General features: G+C 37.8%; 1 protein-coding gene across 3 annotated transcripts in view; it reads right to left on the bottom strand.

The window, feature by feature from the left end:
* The window catches only part of LOC127637167 (protein kinase C-binding protein NELL2-like), a 57,986-nt gene extending 49,952 nt beyond the window's left edge, over positions 1–8,034 (bottom strand). For all 3 annotated transcript variants that reach the window (XM_052118095.1, XM_052118097.1, XM_052118096.1), the window contains exons 1-2: positions 7,717–8,034; positions 6,828–6,956 (exon numbers count right to left, since the gene is read on the bottom strand). In XM_052118095.1, the coding sequence (XP_051974055.1) occupies positions 6,828–6,956; positions 7,717–7,768 (181 nt within the window). In that variant the 5' untranslated portion in view covers positions 7,769–8,034. The remainder of the gene's footprint in view (positions 1–6,827; positions 6,957–7,716) is intronic.
* Between the last annotated feature and the right edge of the window lie 10,011 nt (positions 8,035–18,045).

The following is an 18,045-nucleotide window of genomic DNA, read 5'->3' as shown; positions in this document are numbered from 1 at the left end:
ATACCTTAATGAAAGTTTAAATGCACAGATTAATTGTTCATGGTCCATTATAATGACAAAATGAACAAGTGTCTCTAGTGCAATTAACATTGCATTAAACAGGGGTTTTTTCTTGCCACAGAGCTGTGAGATTAAACAGTGGCTTGGGTTTGAGGCAGGAGCATTTATTAAGTTCACTAGCCTCTGCAGAGCTTGCTGTAAGGTGAAACTGTTTGTACAATCATATCATCATACTGCAGACAGAGTGTCCATGGTCCAGACATAGAAGCTCAGCTGGGGGATGCAGGATGAGTGACATACTGTTGTTGTCTGTGCCAGCCTCACAGCCTCAGCGCAATGGAGAAACACTTAGCAAAGTTCCTCTTGGCTGCTGCATACTCAAATATCTGATGAATGAGCAGGAATCTGATCATGGTACTTAAAAAGACCCGGTCAGCCCCAGGTCTGAAGGATGTGGAACAGTCAGGCCAAAATGCTCTTTTTTTATTGATTTATTGTTTGCTTCAATCCATCCATTTTCCCTTAAAGGGATAGTTCACTCAAAAATGAAAATACTCACCATCATGCCATCCCAGATGTGTATGACTTTCTTTCTTCTGCTGAACACAAAGATTTTTAGAAGAATACAGCTCTGTAGGGCCATACAATGCAAATGAATGGTGACAAAAACTTTAAAGCTCTAATAATCACATAAAGGCAGCATAAAATAAATCCATAAGACTCAAGCAGTTAAATCCATATTCAAATCCCATATTCTGAAGCAATCCAGTTAACCAAAATATAAAAAAATTTTTAGTGTACATCTTGTCATTTCAGTCTCTAGGCACAATCATGATTTCAAGCTTGATTACACTTCCTAGCACTTTAAGTATGCGTAGAGATCTAGATGGTGCTACATTTACATTTATGCATTTGGCAGACGCTTTTATCCAAAGCGACTTACAGTGCACTTAAGTGCCTTGCTCAAGGACACAATGGTGGTGGCCGTGGGGTTCGATCCAGCAACCTTCTGATTAACAGCCCTGTGCTTTAGCCACTACACCACCACCACTCCACTGCTAGAAATTGTAATCGAACTTGAAATCATTGAAATCAAGGAGACTGCTGATGTCAAGATGTATGGTGAAACTTTGGTTATATAATCTGTTCTCACCCAAAATCGACTGGATTGCTTCAGAAAAATGGATTAAACCACTGGAGTTTTATGGATTACATTAATTCTGCATTTATGTGCTTATTGGAGCTTTGTTTGTCATTCACTTGCATTGTATGGACCTACAGAGATTTTCTTCTAAATATCTTTGCTTGTGTTCTACAGAAGAAAGGCATGCACATTTGGGACTGCATGAGGGTGAGACAAATATGAAATAATTTTCATTTTGGTGTGAACAATTGCTTTAATTAATTCAGCCAGAGCCAGTTATTCAGTTAAACATACACGCACATATTCACTTCAAAAAACAACTGTCTAGAGCTGAGCAGTATTTAATAATCAATGGTAGAATTGTGTTAACTGATAGAGATTTTGCTGTTCCATTTATACTGTGGTATATATATATTTGTGCAGCAAATATATGGAAAAATGCAAAAATACAGAGCGTGATGTCTCCTGATTTAAACTTAAGTGTCACATAATGTGAATCTGTTTTTGCACTGACACCAGAAGTATCCTTCATTTGTACTAAACACTTTTCTCTTTTGGTTTTCGTTGATCAAGTTCCAAATAAATAAAAAAGAAATTGGATTATCGAAATATACCACATGCATATTTAATTTCAACTGAAACTGTGTACTGTTACTATGATATAAAACTATGATATAATATTTTTCATCTACGTTAAAAGATTGTGGTCATTCAGCCAACCCCTTCAACTGTCTGGTTAAAATGGTACCCTAGCATGTTTTGTTTTGAATCTGTCATCTTTCCCTCTCCTCTCCTTTTCTCCTTTCCCCTTATAAACAGGAAAGCGTGGATGTCATCGGACACTGAGAGGTATCTCATTTGCATTCTGCACATTTATGACCTTGTCTCGAAGCCTGTCAGTTAGATCCCAATTCTGCAGTCCTGTTGGCATTTACTAGAGGGCCAGTCAATGTTTTGGAGGTGCCACCAGCCTAAATCAGAACAGGACTGTTGCATACACTGATATCAAATGCCTCTGTTTATACTAGAGAGAGGAGAGAGGTCACACCTTGTGTCTATGTATCAAATACGTGTGTCTTAAGTATGCCCATGAAGTTTCCTGTTTCTGTATCTTGTGTGTGTTTTATGGGTATTCGGTTGCACATACATACATTTTACGCTGTATGATTGTATTCCCCTATGCAGAACTGCAATCTCTCTCATACACCATTCATACTGCAGAACAGAACTGCAAAACCAAACAATCAGAGCACCCACAAAAAAAATTGTCATCATTTAAGTTAATTTAAGTAGTGATGATAGCATAGTGCTTAATTAACTGTAAACTAAAAGAATCATGGTGCAAAACGAAAGTGCTGAAGAATGGTCGAGCCAGAAAGCAGAGAATGGCCATCACCTTTGTGACTTTAAACAAGGCAGTAAACCTCAAATAGCTCAAAGAAGGTTGTCAATCAGGATAAACAACCACTCATAAATAAACCAAGGGCCACAGCTCAACTGGTAGAGCATTGCGCTAACAACGAGTCACATCTAAAACTATTGCCCTGGCGGTTTAAGAGACTTTTAGTTTGAAGTTTTGTTTACCTTCTTGTGTCTCTGTTCTTGGTTCCTGCCCTGATTGTTCCTAGCTGTTTCTCATTTACCTTGTATGCCCCAATGTATGTAATGTCCTTGTGTTTGCTTGTGTCTTTATCAGTTGTTTCCTGTTATACCCATGGATGTAACGTTTGTTCAGTTCCCGAGTTTTAGTTTTTTGTTTTGTTTGTGTATTTTCCAAGTTTTGTATCTGGACTAGATTTCTTATTAAATCAAAGCTGCACTTAGATCCTGCCCGCTTAACTTTCTCCTGCATTCGTTACAGAACAACTGACCTGCATGGATCTAGCAGCTTTGCAACTGCTGCATCTCAAACAGAGAGACTTAACCATAGAGCAGTACACACACTCTCTTTAATAGAGTTCATTGACCTTGCTTTGAGGCTCATATTCTCCCCTTACACTGTGGGTTATCGCGGGAACCCTGTGCCGCTACTTACACCCACATCTACCACGGCCAACAAGCCGGCGTTGCCAGCATCATCTGTCCCAGAGCCAGCAGAGTCCATCATGCTTGTTTCAGTCCTAGTGGAATTTTTTTGGAGGGGCACCATGGCTCCGCCCTTCGAGCCTCCCATGGCTCTGCCTTCCTTCATCGAGCCTGCTACAGCTCTTCCTTCCTAGACTTTCACAGCTGTGCTCACGGCCATCAGGAAGTGCAAGAGAAGGGCTCCTAATCCACAGACACTGCCCATGCTCACAACCACAGAGGTCGTTCCCCTGTCACTGTCCGTGCTCACTACCACGGAGGTTGTTACCCTGTCACTGCCCACACTCCGGAATAAGGCGACTCCGCCCTCAGAGTCTTCCACGACTCCATCCACCCACATTGTCCTTTTTTTGAGATACACTGTTCAACATTGATTTAGTTATTGTATCTTTTAAGCCCAAAGATAACTGTGTTCTCATTCTATTGCACAATGCACAATTTTCTGATGTTTGTGATTGGTGGGATGTTCTGCTGAAATATTGCTCTGCAAATGTTGATCTTTATAAAGGCTAAGCATAATTATAAAATATTTTATAATCTCTACTTTCCTGGTAAATTATTATACAAATGAACACACTCTCTACATCAGGGGTCAGTATTATTAAAAAACGAACAATATTTTCAAAGAATATTATTATTAAAAATGTCACTGTTTTATTCTATTACGTTAATACTTTTAAAGCTACTCAAGTTATTCAGCCAATAGGAGTGAATGGTTTTCTCGTTTCCTTGTTATTGTTGTTTGATTAATAGCCTTAATATGACATAGCCTACTATACAGTGCTCAATTCGGTTACATGCACACTTCAAGTCCAACATTTTGATGCAAATCCGCTGTTTGTCCCACTGTTTAAATTCACTTTAGACCAAACCAAATGCGTTTACATTAAAACCTCCCAGATGGGCATTGGCGGAATTGTAAAGTGTATTTGATCATTTACCCGCATTAGCGCAAACATTATGCGCCTGTCAATAAAACAGCACGCAGCTACAGACGTCAGGAAATAAAAAAGTAAATCTTTTATATTTAATCTAGATTATCCAACCAGTGGTGCTCTTGCTATCGCAATTGTTGTAATGAACACCCCTGTTCTAGATGTAGAACATAGGTTAAGTAAAGAAAATTACTAAAAATGTTATCATCAATATCTTCTTTTTTTTCCAGATAAACATAAAGATTGTTTTATCGCCCAGCCCTATTGATAACATTGCCTTAATCTCTCACATAAACCAATAATCTCAGTGATAGATAGTTAAATTACAGGCTACGTTATAGACACAGAATCTAGTAAGCAGAAATATTAAATTTACCTCGATATGTTTCTTCAAATTAGAGGCAGGATTAATGCTGATATCTGGCTTGAGCAAGATAAACTCACATGACACATGCAATTGGCCTTTTTCATTGCACAAATCCCTTTCAGGTGCGGCCGTGATGTTCAGGTGTTGAACTGTGTTTGAGGCATCCTCCACTGATCTGCAGCTGCCATTCAAGTTTTTTACATTTGATTTGACGGGAGTCACGAGACTCTCACTTTCCAATCATGTTGATAGATAAAAATAAAATCAGGACAGGGAAGTAGCAAACAAAAATGATGGGAAAATAGCAGAGTAAAAGTACAGTTACAGCACTTAAAATATACTCAAGTAAAATGAAAATAATACATTTTTTAAACTACTTAATTACAGTAACGTGAGAATTTGTAATTCATTAATTTACATCCTTGGAAGCGACTGAGACATGTAAACGACCAGTCACCATTCGTTTTGTTGTTACGTGCCATTGCGTCACTACAATAATAGACCGCTGTGCAATGCAGTCTCATTAAAGTGGTCCACATATCAGAGCCACGGCAGATGCATTTAAGCTCATATTTTTAAAGTGCTCATCTGTTTCATTCTCCCTCTCTCACCTCAACAGATCCCTGTAAATTTTAACTGTCTGGTCTAATGATAAAAAGGCAAATATAAATCAAATTTATATCATATACTGTCTGCAAAAATGTGCGTATCTCGATTAAATAGATGTAATAAACCAGCCTCACACAACTTCAGCAGATCCAGCATCCTGTGGAATGCTCATTTATTTGCCTCTAAAGAACGTATTCTAACAGTCTATACTCAACAGTTCCCTGTAACTTTTAACTGTCTGGTCTAATGATAAAAGGCAAATATCAATAAACCTTGTATTATATACCATTTGCAAATATGGAGATATCTCGTTTAAACAGATGTAATTCACGAACCTCCTGAAAATCCAGCGTTTTCTTCCTGTTGAGCGCTCATCTAATATCTTACTGTGAAGCATGTATAACATCAACCAGATTCAAAAACTTCAGGATCAGGATCAAAAGTTCCTCTCATTCCCAAATTGTGATGTTAGTCCATGACAATCCAAGCAGCCCATCCAGGCCATTTAAACTGGCAGGAGATTGAGGCTTGCGCTGGATCCACACGAGCGCGAGCACTTCAAGGCTGTGCCCGAAACCAGGAAAATGCTGCCGTTTCCCGTGTGCTATAAGAAAATGTCTTATGTACTTTGCACTGTATGCACAATTGGTTTGATTCAGTATTTTTTTAGTAAATACAACTGCTAACGTGGACATGCCATACATGGTTGATGGACTACTGTGTGTACTGTTATTTCCTTCTTCCTAACATATTACAAATTTCTTCATGTGCAAATAAATTACTCAGATTTGATGACCAAACAGAAATCTGAAGAAACTGCTATCTACCATTTAAAATACTATATAACATTATTATTTTTTAGTTTTGTGTGAAATTGAGTAAATATTATGCTAAATCCGTTAATTATTATATTTCTCAGTAATTTTATGTTTATTATTTACTATATTAAATTGTGTGATATATAGGCAGTGTATCCGCCTGCTCTCTGGATATTGGCATCAGCATCAGTCATTAAGAACCCCATATCTGTCGACCACTAAATATAAGAGAATAGAACAGAATACACGAAAAGGTTAGTTTAAATATAAAATAGAGAATAAAGGAATATAATAGAATGGCTGTGAACAGTCTACAAACTGTTCTAACTACAAAAGCCATAGAACATTTCATTTCAAAATTCACAGAGGAACTTCTGTAATTGTTCTATTTTTCATAACTCCAGAGCCCTAAACAGCATCATCCTGGTGATGATGCTGCATCCACACCACTAGGTGTCAGTGTAAGTTCAAGATGACACAAAAAAAAGTTACTGAGTGCACTTTTAACTGCATATTCTGAATGGGATGACAATTCTTTGATGGGTAAGAACTTGCTACTCAACACAGGGGCCTGTTTTCTCATGGGATTGATGCTTCACTGTTGATCCATTTTTCATGAGAGATTATGCGGGATCTGGAATTGTGCCGTTCTATTAAACCAGCTGTCTGCATGCCTGCTTGGCTGTTTCCTCTCTCCAGATGTTTATAATGGATTCCAATTTTTCTAAATTGATGAGTCTCAATGTGAATGCTTTTCTCTAGTATCTAGTAAGATGCTCTGATGTCAGATACACTCTGATCCTAAATCAAAAGTAAACAAGCACATTCATCCCAGTTTTCTTGAGTATTTAAATTCCAGCAAGGCATACCTTCAAACAGAAAAGCCGTGCTCTCATTGTGGAACCCCTGGACTTGAGAGGCTTCGGCACTTGACCTCATAAGATCAAACTCTTGGAAGATGTCCACATGTAATGTTGGGTCAATCTCGAAACCTGAAACTAGGGACACAAACACGAGGAATAGCTTTCTGTTATATACACAAAATGGAATAATACACCAATGAAACATACGAGGTCCCTTGACATTACCCAGATTTCTCACACTTTTGGCCAGTGAACTGCCATAACATTTCCATGAACATTTATAGTGTTTTTTGATCACTGAATAAGGATTTTTTTTATTATTATTATTTTGATTAAGTCTATATTCAATATGTTAATAAATAATTCAGTCAGATTTGTTAACCGTTTTGACTGATTAGTTGAAAAGAAACTCCTCTAAAAAAAAAAAAAAAAAAAGATTTAATTCACCAATTTACTATGGTTTATACTCTACAGAAGCAACATTTTATTTTTCGTTATATAAAATTCCAAGACTTCCCCTTAGCTTTCCCAGCATGGTAAACACTATAAAAATAAATAAATAAATAAATCTATCATATTTCTAGGTTTTAAATCCTGCAGTCTACATGTTGCGCTAGATATCACTATAATTAAGTCTTATAGCATCCCAACAAATATAATGGCATAATCTGCACTAAACACATGTATATACAACACTTATATATTTGTAAAAGTTCATACCTGATCAGTAGACTATTACTCTTAGTAAGACTGGTCTATTAGTAGTCTATTGATTAATTTTTAACGCTGTAATGTAAAGGGTGACCATAAAACCCAACACAGGAAAATCAGTGTATGCCATACAACCCACTATTTTCAATTAATTAATAAGACATCGTATAAACTCTGAGCTTACCATACCAAACTCCAACAATACAAAGCAGAAAATAAAGTTTGAATAATCCCATTGTGAAGATGGAGAGAGAAAACGCCTATTCCATTTTTCTGATGTATTCCTCGCGGAGACCGAGCGCGAGATGCGCATCAGTAATACGGCTCAAACAAACGCATGACTAAACCCTTATTTACAGTTTGGCAAAACTTTTGCGAATAAAGACGGAGAAATAAAACAAGACAAAAAACTCCATGTGGCGAAAATTCAGCTGTTGGAGATGACAGTGTCCTTTCGTGAATGAGCGGTCAGTGGGAGAGATGCAGGTGCGCGTGTCTTCCCTCAAGAGCAGAAAGCGAGTGAGACAGAGCGATCGCGCGCACCTGCATCTGCTGAATCACGCCACCTGCTGGTGATCACACGTGCATTAACAGTTTTATACAAGAGATGGGCTACAACAATGTGACAATAGAACGGGGCTAGTAGTCACACTTTTTCCAACAATCAATGTTTCTTAATTTTTTTTTATACAAAAATAAATAAATCAATTTCTGTATAGGCTCTTATCGAACAGACGTTGAACTTTTATTGTGACATGTTGTCGCATTGTTTAAGGTAAGTTGTCACAATGTGAGCCTGTAATTAGGGTTTTCTAACAAAATCATAATAAAATAAATAAAGATTAATGAATTACCTAAAATTGTAACACATAAAACAATTGTGTCCCAAAATGACATTTATGAAAAAATTCCCTTGTCATGAGCACAAAGTCCAGCAATTTCTATTAAAATGAGCATTTATACATTATAAACTGTAGGCATAATTGAACCATACCTGAATTTTCTATTCAAGAGCGATTTTCAACAGGAGAAAACAAGCATTTGTTGAACTTATGTCACAAAACCTTTCACAGTTGTTCTAACTTGCAACAACTACACCTGCATGGTGTCCATTATATGGTAATATTGTACTGCATAATAACTATCAATAGTGGTATTAACAAACTTAATTGAATTATAGGCCTATGTTAAACAAATTAGATTAATAACCTTCAAATATTTAGAAATGTCATTAAACGTGATTGATACATTTTCATAAAGGCTGTATATTTCAATGTGCATCTTTACTGATCTGAACTCAAATCAAATCACTTTATTGGCACTCAACCATGTACACAACTGCAACAATGTGTGAAAGTCTTGGGTGCCGTTCCAAGCCACATATCAGTAGACAATAACAATAAACATCTGATTTACACATAACACAATTTACACATCTTGTTGCACAACCCAATATACAATATACACCTAATAATATACAATATACAGTATACACAAAATAAGAAGACTGTATAGAGTAAAAATACACTGTCTCTGCTGATCCAGCCACCCGAGAGTATAAAGAAGAGCATTATATAATGTTTTAAAGTACTTTTAGGATGAAAGTTGTTAAATAATGTAGAATGATACAACTGATATCAAGACAATATTTATACTATCTCACTAGCATAGCACTTAAAAGTTTTCAAAAACATTTCAGACCATGTGCTACTTTGTTTATTCTGTTGCTAAGGAATCCTGAGTTAATGCCCTTAAAAAATTTTAGACTTTTGCCATGGCCTCTGCAACAAATGTGCATATAGAGAAAGGTCAAAGAAGAAGGTCACATGAGCCAGAATTAAAGATTGTAGGTCAAATCCAACAGGAAATGTGTTATGCATGTATTTTAAAATGGCCTTTACCCTAAACATTGCTACCTTGATAAATGCTGTGTTAAAAGGCTTGACTGTCTGAAAATATTACAGGTGCATCTGTTTTCTATCCATGCAAATGTGGTTGCAACACATTGCACACAAACATACAATTTTCAAGGTGGCAGTGATGCTCATGCATTATTAATGAATCATTTGTATGGCAAACCTATAAATCCGATTGCATGATCCCACCATAGCATCTTACTTATGAAAACACTATAGCAATATGCATGATATTTATGTAAACGCATACAAATCAGAAAACAGTGGGGGACAGCAAGAGAGACAGAGAAAAGCTGCTAGATGTCATTGGTTTCACAATGACAGCTCAAGGCATCACAGTTAGAGAGAAGGCAGTTTTAATGCACATAGAGATACAGTGAGGAAAATAAGTATTTGAACACCCTGCTATTTTGCAAGTTCTCCCACTTAGAAATCATGGAGGGGTCTGAAATTGTCATCGTAGGTGCATGTCCACTGTGAGAGACATAATCTAAAAAAAAAAATCCAGAAATCACAATGTATGATTCTTTAACTATTTATTTGTATGATACAGCTGCAAATAAGTATTTGAACACCTGAGAAAATCAATGTTAATATTTGGTACAGTAGCCTTTGTTTGCAATTACAGAGGTCAAACGTTTCCTGTAGTTTTTCACCAGGTTTGCACACACTGCAGGAGGGATTTTGGCCCACTCCTCCACACAGATCTTCTCTAGATCAGTCAGGTTTCTGGGCTGTCGCTGAGAAACACGGAGTTTGAGCTCCCTCCAAAGATTCTCTATTGGGTATAGGTCTGGAGACTGGCTAGGCCACGCCAGAACCTTGATATGCTTCTTACAGAGCCACTCCTTGGTTATCCTGGCGGTGTGATTCGGGTCATTGTCATGTTGGAAGACCCAGCCTTGACCCATCTTCAATGCTCTAACTGAGGGAAGGAGGTTGTTCCCCAAAATCTCGCAATACATGGCCCCGGTCATCCTCTCCTTAATACAGTGCAGTCAGCCCTGTCCCATGTGCAGAAAAACACCCCCAAAGCATGATGCTACCACCCCCATTCTTCACAGTAGGGATGGTGTTCTTGGGATGGTACTCATCATTCTTCTTCCTCCAAACACGGTTAGTGGAATTATGACCAAAAGTTCTATTTTGGTCTCATCTGACCACATGACTTTCTCCCATGACTCCTCTGGATCATCCAAATGGTCATTGGCAAACTTAAGACGGGCCTTGACATGTGCTGGTTTAAGCAGGGGAACCTTCTGTGCCATGCATGATTTCAAACCATGACGTCTTAGTGTATTACCAACAGTAACCTTGGAAACGGTGGTCCCAGCTCTTTTCAGGTCATTGACCAGCTCCTCCCGTGTAGTTCTGGGCTGATTTCTCACCTTTCTTAGGATCATTGAGACCACACGAGGTGAGATCTTGCATGGAGCCCCAGTCCGAGGGAGATTGACAGTCATGTTTAGCTTCTTCCATTTTCTAATGATTGCTCCAACAGTGGACCTTTTTTCACCAAGCTGCTTGGCAATTTCCCGTAGCCCTTTCCAGCCTTGTGGAGGTGTACAATTTTGTCTCTAGTGTTTTTGGACAGCTCTTTGGTCTTGGCCATGTTAGTAGTTGGATTCTTACTGATTGTATGGGGTGGACAGGTGTCTTTATGCACCTAATGACCTCAAATAGGTGCATCTAATTTAGGATAATAAATGGAGTGGAGGTGGACATTTTAAAGGCAGACTAACAGGTCTTTGAGGGTCAGAATTCTAGCTGATAGACAGGTGTTCAAATACTTATTTGCAGCTGTATCATACAAATAAATAGTTAAAAATCATACATTGTGATTTCTGGATTTTTTTTTAGATTATGTCTCTCACAGTGGACATGCACCTACGATGACAATTTTAGACCCCTCCATGTTTTCTAAGTGGGAGAACTTGCAAAATAGCAGGGTGTTCAAATACTTATTTTCCTCACTGTAGCTATCATCTATATCAGTTCAAGCACTACATAATAACATAATTATAATTTGATTATTATTAATAATTTGCATATTGTTGGCCCTGAAGTTCATAATAATATTTACACATTAAGGAGATAATTTTATTATTATTATTATTATTTTTTTTTCAAATGATTGGTCCTGAATCAAAACCTGTTTAAAATAACTGATCTACTGATATGCAAAATAAATAAGTAGAGCAAGTCAGCCTTGGGTTTCTCTCTGCATTTTTATGTTTAAATGTTTTCATTTGAGAGTTTTGCACGGCAGCTGTTAAGAGCTTGACAAGTTCACTGTCCTGTCTGGGTTTTAAGTAATCAGCACAATACTATCTCATCTTTACCAGACACTCAGACACGACAGCAGATCTCCTTCTCCAAGAAGTCCATTGTCCACCCAAACAAGCACTCACTGCTGTCTCCACTACAGTACACAAAAAAAGGACTATGGGATCAAAATCCCGTCAAAAGTATTGTGGTCACAGATCCAAAATAATAAGCATGAATCAAAATAATAAGTGTGAATCAAAATAATAAGTGTGAATAAAAAAAATAATAAGAGCAGATAAAAAAATAATAATTGCAAAAATAAACAAAAAGTGCAGATCAAAATAATTAGTGCGGATCAAAATAATTAGTGCGGATCAAAATAATTAGTGCGGATCAAAATAATTAGTGCAGCTCAAAATAATTAGCGCAGATCAAAAAATAACAAACATGAATCAAAAACATATAAACACATTTAAAATATGTTACAAAAAAATCAACAACAGAAAAGTCATGTTGCAAAAAAAAAAATCATGTTATCCTTGGTTATATTACTGTTTTAAGTGTTCTCTGACAATTTTGCTCATATTTTAATTATTTTGTATGCTTACACTGTATTTTTCATTGCTTTTGTTTCCAAGTTCTGTGCTTGGTTTACCAAAACTTGTGAGTAGAGTTTCATGTAAATCAGGGGGCGTTTTGTGTCACTATTGGTCCACTAGTTCTTGATCGACAGCTCCTCCTCTAGCCAATCATTCGAGGAGGGGAGGTGATTATATGTTATGGAAATGTTTGTAAATATTTTGGATATGTATGCTCCAATGTTGCCTGTATCTTTAGAGATAGAATTACTAAATTGGCTAATATTTGAGAATAAAGCATGTCCAACTTCAAGCCAAGTTTATTGCATTATTTATTGACGTGGGGACACTTGGTCACTTGTTTCTGGTTTCACTGCAGTATCGAGGAAAAACCTAACTATATATATATATATATATATATATATATATATATGCAGCCAATAACCTACACACAAGAAGTAAAACTCTGGAAACTAAATTCAGCTGACTCAAAACAAGTGTTAACAGACTGTGATAATGGCCTACTTGGACAACACATTGTTTCCTAGAACTGGCAAAAAATACTCAAAACATACACAAGCAGCGTATCTATCAACCACAAATAATATAATATTGAGCAGCAGCTGTCAAAGTTGCATTGGAGCGACGTCACCTCCCCTCTTTGAATGATTGGCTAGAGGAGGAGCTGTCGATCAAGAACTAGTGGACCAATAGAGACACAAAACGCCCCCTGATTTACATGAAACTCTTCTCACAAGTTTTGGAAAACCAAGCGCAGAACTTGGAAATAAATGAAAAGAAAAATACAGTGTAATCGTACAAAAAATTTAAATATGAGCAAAATTGTCTGAGCACAAAAAACAGTAATATAACCAAGGAAAACATGATTTGTTTTGCAATTCTGGTTTAGGCAGCAGCAGCAGCATATTTTAAATGTGTTTTTATATTTTTGATTCATGCTTGTTATTTTTTGATCTGCGCAAATTATTTTGATCTGCTCTTTTAATTGTTTTATTAACCCTTATTATTGTGATTCACACTTATAATTTTTGGATCCGTGACCACAATACTTTTGACGGGATTTTGATCCCATAAGCACTCCAAATCTGTGAGAGGCACACACTGAGCAAGTGCACCATGAAAACACTTATCTGATAAACAAGTGCAGTAATTGGAGTGATGCATTTCAGGATGAGTGTTACACATCACAGACATAAGGTGTTGATGTATATGTCTGAAAGAGATTCATTGATCTTGCATAAAATTCTCTGTATAGTGTCTATTTTTTCAGTCTGTGTCAAGAGTCAGTGTCTTGATGCTTAACATATCTGTGTACTCTTGTGAACACTTTTAAGTAAACAAACAAATATTGCAGTGTGACTGATTATAGACTCCAACAGATATATATTGAAATAAAATATATGTTTATAAAATATTGCAAAGCATTCATAAATAGTGTAGCATGAGGATATTATACTTATCACACAAATGTTCACTGTTAAAAGTGGTAACCGGCAATTATGACCTTAAGAGATATTTTTCCCTGATCTAACCTTTAAAATTGTTTTTGCTGGTGTGACCTTATGTATTCAGGTTAATGTATTCAGGTTTATGTTAAATAACATTTTTGACTTAAAACCAGTTAATTTAGATGTTACCATATGAAGTACATTTGTCTGGTTTATGTTTTTTTTTTCAGTTTAGCAGAATTGTATTATTTTATGAAATTATAAAGCAATAAATGATTAAGGGGACATTTCTGAGCACAATGTGTATCAAATGATGCCAATTTAGATAGATAACTATCTGATGCTTGAGGCATAACAAGTAGATTAAAGTCAAGTCAAGTCAAATCCATTTGAAAAGGACATGGAATTGACAGAACAAAACCACTACAGAATTACCATGCTGACATCTAGTGGCAAAATACAAAGACACACACAAGCGCACAAGTTTACCTATCTACCATCAATTTATATTGCTTATATATAAAGCTAATAATATTTACTATAGAATAACCCATAGCCAATCTTCTGGGGTCAAATATGCAAAAGTATGAAAATTGTTTGCCAGAAAAAACACCCAAATTACAAAATTCACATTTCTACCATATGTCAAACTGTATTTTTATAAATTTATCTGAAAAAAATATGGTTGCACTTCACTCAATTTTAATTCCACTTTCTTGATTTCAAATTTTAAAAATCAAAATGCATTGCCTTAATTCAAATTAAGATTCAATTAGAATTTAAAGCATTCTAAACTCAGTCCTAAATTGTGTACAGCCCTGATGGCAGCAAAAATGAATGTAGGACTGGCAATGAGAGGCCGAAATGATTCATATGTGCTCAGCAATGACTGTTCATCTGAAAAAAAACCTGCACTAATAAATTCTTATGAACGTCATTCCATATGACCCCAACCTAAATCTTATGAATCCACATCTGTAATGAATTATCTCTTTAACCTTTCCTGCCCATATTTGTTTACATCAGTGCATCATACGACTTACCGATAAGCCATATGAGCCAGTGTGAGCGGTCAAAGGGCAATCTCATTGCTGCCACAACAGCATGATTCAGCAACGTGTCGGGTCAGGGGATGCATAACACTACATGAGCATGCAGCCAAACATGAAAACCTCTGCCACCCCATGTCATGCCATATTAACTAACTGCTTTGCTAATACAGTATATATATATATATACTCATATATAGTTTTTCCTTGTTTTTCACTAAACTCTTAGTAGCTTGCCCCTGGGGGAAAGATCTGCATCAACACAAAGCCCAGTCCACCTGACCCCAAATGAGCTGTCTATGAGCTGTCTATATGCTGCCTGTCTGCTTCCACCGTGTCCAGCCTTTCAGATCACCATAGCTTTTGTAGATGCCTTCAACATGCACCTTCTAAAAGGCAGGGGTGTATAAAGTATAAGTGAAAGTTTAAGTCCAAGTATCAAGCCAAAAACATACTTGAGTAAAAGTAAAAAGTATTCACATTAAATTGTACTTAAGTAAAAAGTGAGTAGCTAGAATGAAATCAAGAGAGGAGATTGTGTGAGAGTTAAATTCGATTGGATTGTTAAGTCACCTATTTACAGTCTCTGATGACTGTCGTATTTATATTCACTAAATTGTTATGTGGCCTGTTGTATGTAACACGGCAATTTCCAGTTGGAATGATTACTAGAGGCGCTAAAACAGCAATGATTGTATCAATCATTGCTCAAATTACGAGTAAAACAGCAAATTATTACTTCATAAACACTTTTCACTCTGTTTCTCATATAATGTTATCTTATGACATATAAACACTTTTAATATAGCGAATTACTCATTTTAATATTTGCATTATATAACCAACTACATTTACAAGCTTGTTTAAGTGTGATCAAATTGTGTGTACCTCAGCTGTTGCATATGCAAAACAAATGATTGGGGTACGAGTCCTGAAGATACTTCTTGATACCAGTCACACCCAGGAAGTGGCCTCACCGGCTCCGGCAGTTCCCCACATTTCAGGATGCTCTGAGCCTCGTCTGTATCCTCCAGCCCTGTTCTAAGTTGTTCTCAGCCCTGTTCTCACCTTCCTTTTACAATGGTCCTTGTACTTCTCAATGCAACCCTCTGTTTTCCCATCAGAGACAATGAAGGTGGCATGCGTCATCACGCTCCTCACCGAATGGGGAACCGCCATGTGGGACAACGGACACCCCTGTTGTGCTTCATTACAAGCATTCCCCGTGGAGCTCCACCGAGTGTTCGATCGCTCGGCTCAAGGTTGTGAGGTGGCAAGGGTTTTATCTGGATTGTCTCAGGGAAACCAAGGTTGTGATCTTGAACCTTGCTGCATCTTGTGCGTGGAAAGATCACATTCAGTGGGACCATTTTCTGCATGGGCTATCCGACAACATCCAGGATGAAATCTATGCCTTGGACCCGCCTCACGCTTTGACGACCTGGTGGACTTGGCCAACCGAGTGGATCAGCGCTTGACCCTGCATTCTCCACCTGCCCGGGCAGCTGACCACCACACCCAGTCCATTGTTCCAGCCAGGCCACCGGAATCACGGTCCGAGGCAGAGCCCATGCAGATCAGGAGGACTCTGCTTTCTTCAGAGGAGAAGCAGCGATGCTTCACCCAAGGACTCTGTTTATATTGTGCCCATCCTGGCCATGTCTCCGCCTCTTGTCCAGTAAAAGCCAGCCACTTGTTAGTAGGCAAGATCGCTTCCAAGTGGCAAGTTCCAGTGATCCAGTTGGATGAACCTATCACAGCCCATACCAGCAATCATTTGGAAAAGTTATCTTTCTACCTGGTCAATCTCCATCAGCACCAGTAGTGTTGGGGATTCCTTGGTTACTCACGCACAACCAACACATAGACTGTTCAAACAATCCTGTTCTTGCTTGAATTTTTTACTGTTTGTCTCAATGTCTTAACTCTGCTGTCTCCTCAGTCCAGTTGAGTGTTTTGTTTCAGGATGAATCAGCAGATTTATCTGGAGTACCATTGGCATACCATGACTTGAGGGCAGTGTTCAGCCAGTCCCACGCTGTGACCCTTCTTCCTCTTCACTCGTATGACTGTGCAATTGATTTGCTCCCTGGAACTTCTCCTCCACAAGGACAGCGGTTTTCACTCTCTGCCTCTGAGAGAAAGGCCATGAACAGGTACATCAATGATTCTATGGTATCCGGACTCATCCGCCCTTCCTCTTCTACTGCTGGGGTTCTTCTTCATGGAGAAGAAGGATGGCTCGCTTAGAGAGAAGAATCGTTATCCTTTTCCATTGAAGTCTTCAGTTCTTCGAACTCTTGCAGGGAGTGTCCTTCTTTACAAAGTTGGACTTACACAATGCTCATCACCTTGTCCATATCAGAGAGGGGGATGAGTGGTTAATGGCTTTTAACACCCATAGGGGGCACTTAGTATATTTGGTTATGCTTTTGGATTGGTCAACACCCCAGCAGTCTTCCAGGGGCTTGTGAATGACGTGGTCAGAGACATGGTCGACCATTTTGTGTTTGACTATACAGATGATATTATGATCTTCTCCCAGAATATCCAGGACCATGTCCAACATGTCAAGAAGGTGCGATCGGCTGATCGTTAAATTGGGGAAGTGTGCTTTTCATGTACAGTCGGTTTCGTTCCTGTGGTTCATCGATTCATCCGATGGAGTGTGCATGGACCGTGCCAAGGTCAGAGCCATTCCCAATTGGCCAACCCCAGATTCCCACAAGGCCTTGTAGAGGTTTCTGGGATTTGCTAATTTTTATTGTAGGTGTAATTGTACACGTATTCATTTTGTTGGTCTCAGTGGGAATTGTTTTCTGAGGTTTGATGCAGGACAGTGTGGCCTCTGGAGTGTGAATTGTTGGCAATTCTATGTATTCATGAATTTCAACTTTCAGACATTCTGTTATTCAGATGAATATGCAGGTTTGTTTTTTAAAATGTGTAAGAATTACTCATGTATGAATATTAAGTTGCCCATTTTGAGTCATCATGGTAGTAACTCTGACTTGTTGCACTGTGAGCACGAAGAGGAAAAAGAGGCTGAAAACAGGTATAAAAGCAAATCAAACATCAAATAAACATGTAAGTACAAATCTAAGTACATGTGACTTGCAGTGTCAATCAAACATGCACTCTCCAGGTGCTCTCAATATCTCATCAGTCACTCCTCTCGGCGCTGTTCTGTGAGGATCCCAATTTAAATGAGATTAATGTTGGTCACATTACCA

This window comes from Xyrauchen texanus, chromosome 45, assembly GCF_025860055.1.
Source record: "Xyrauchen texanus isolate HMW12.3.18 chromosome 45, RBS_HiC_50CHRs, whole genome shotgun sequence".
Classification (NCBI taxonomy): Eukaryota; Metazoa; Chordata; class Actinopteri; order Cypriniformes; family Catostomidae; genus Xyrauchen; species Xyrauchen texanus.
The sequence above is the reverse complement of the archived record's forward strand: the minus strand, read 5'-3'. Positions and strand labels throughout refer to the sequence as shown.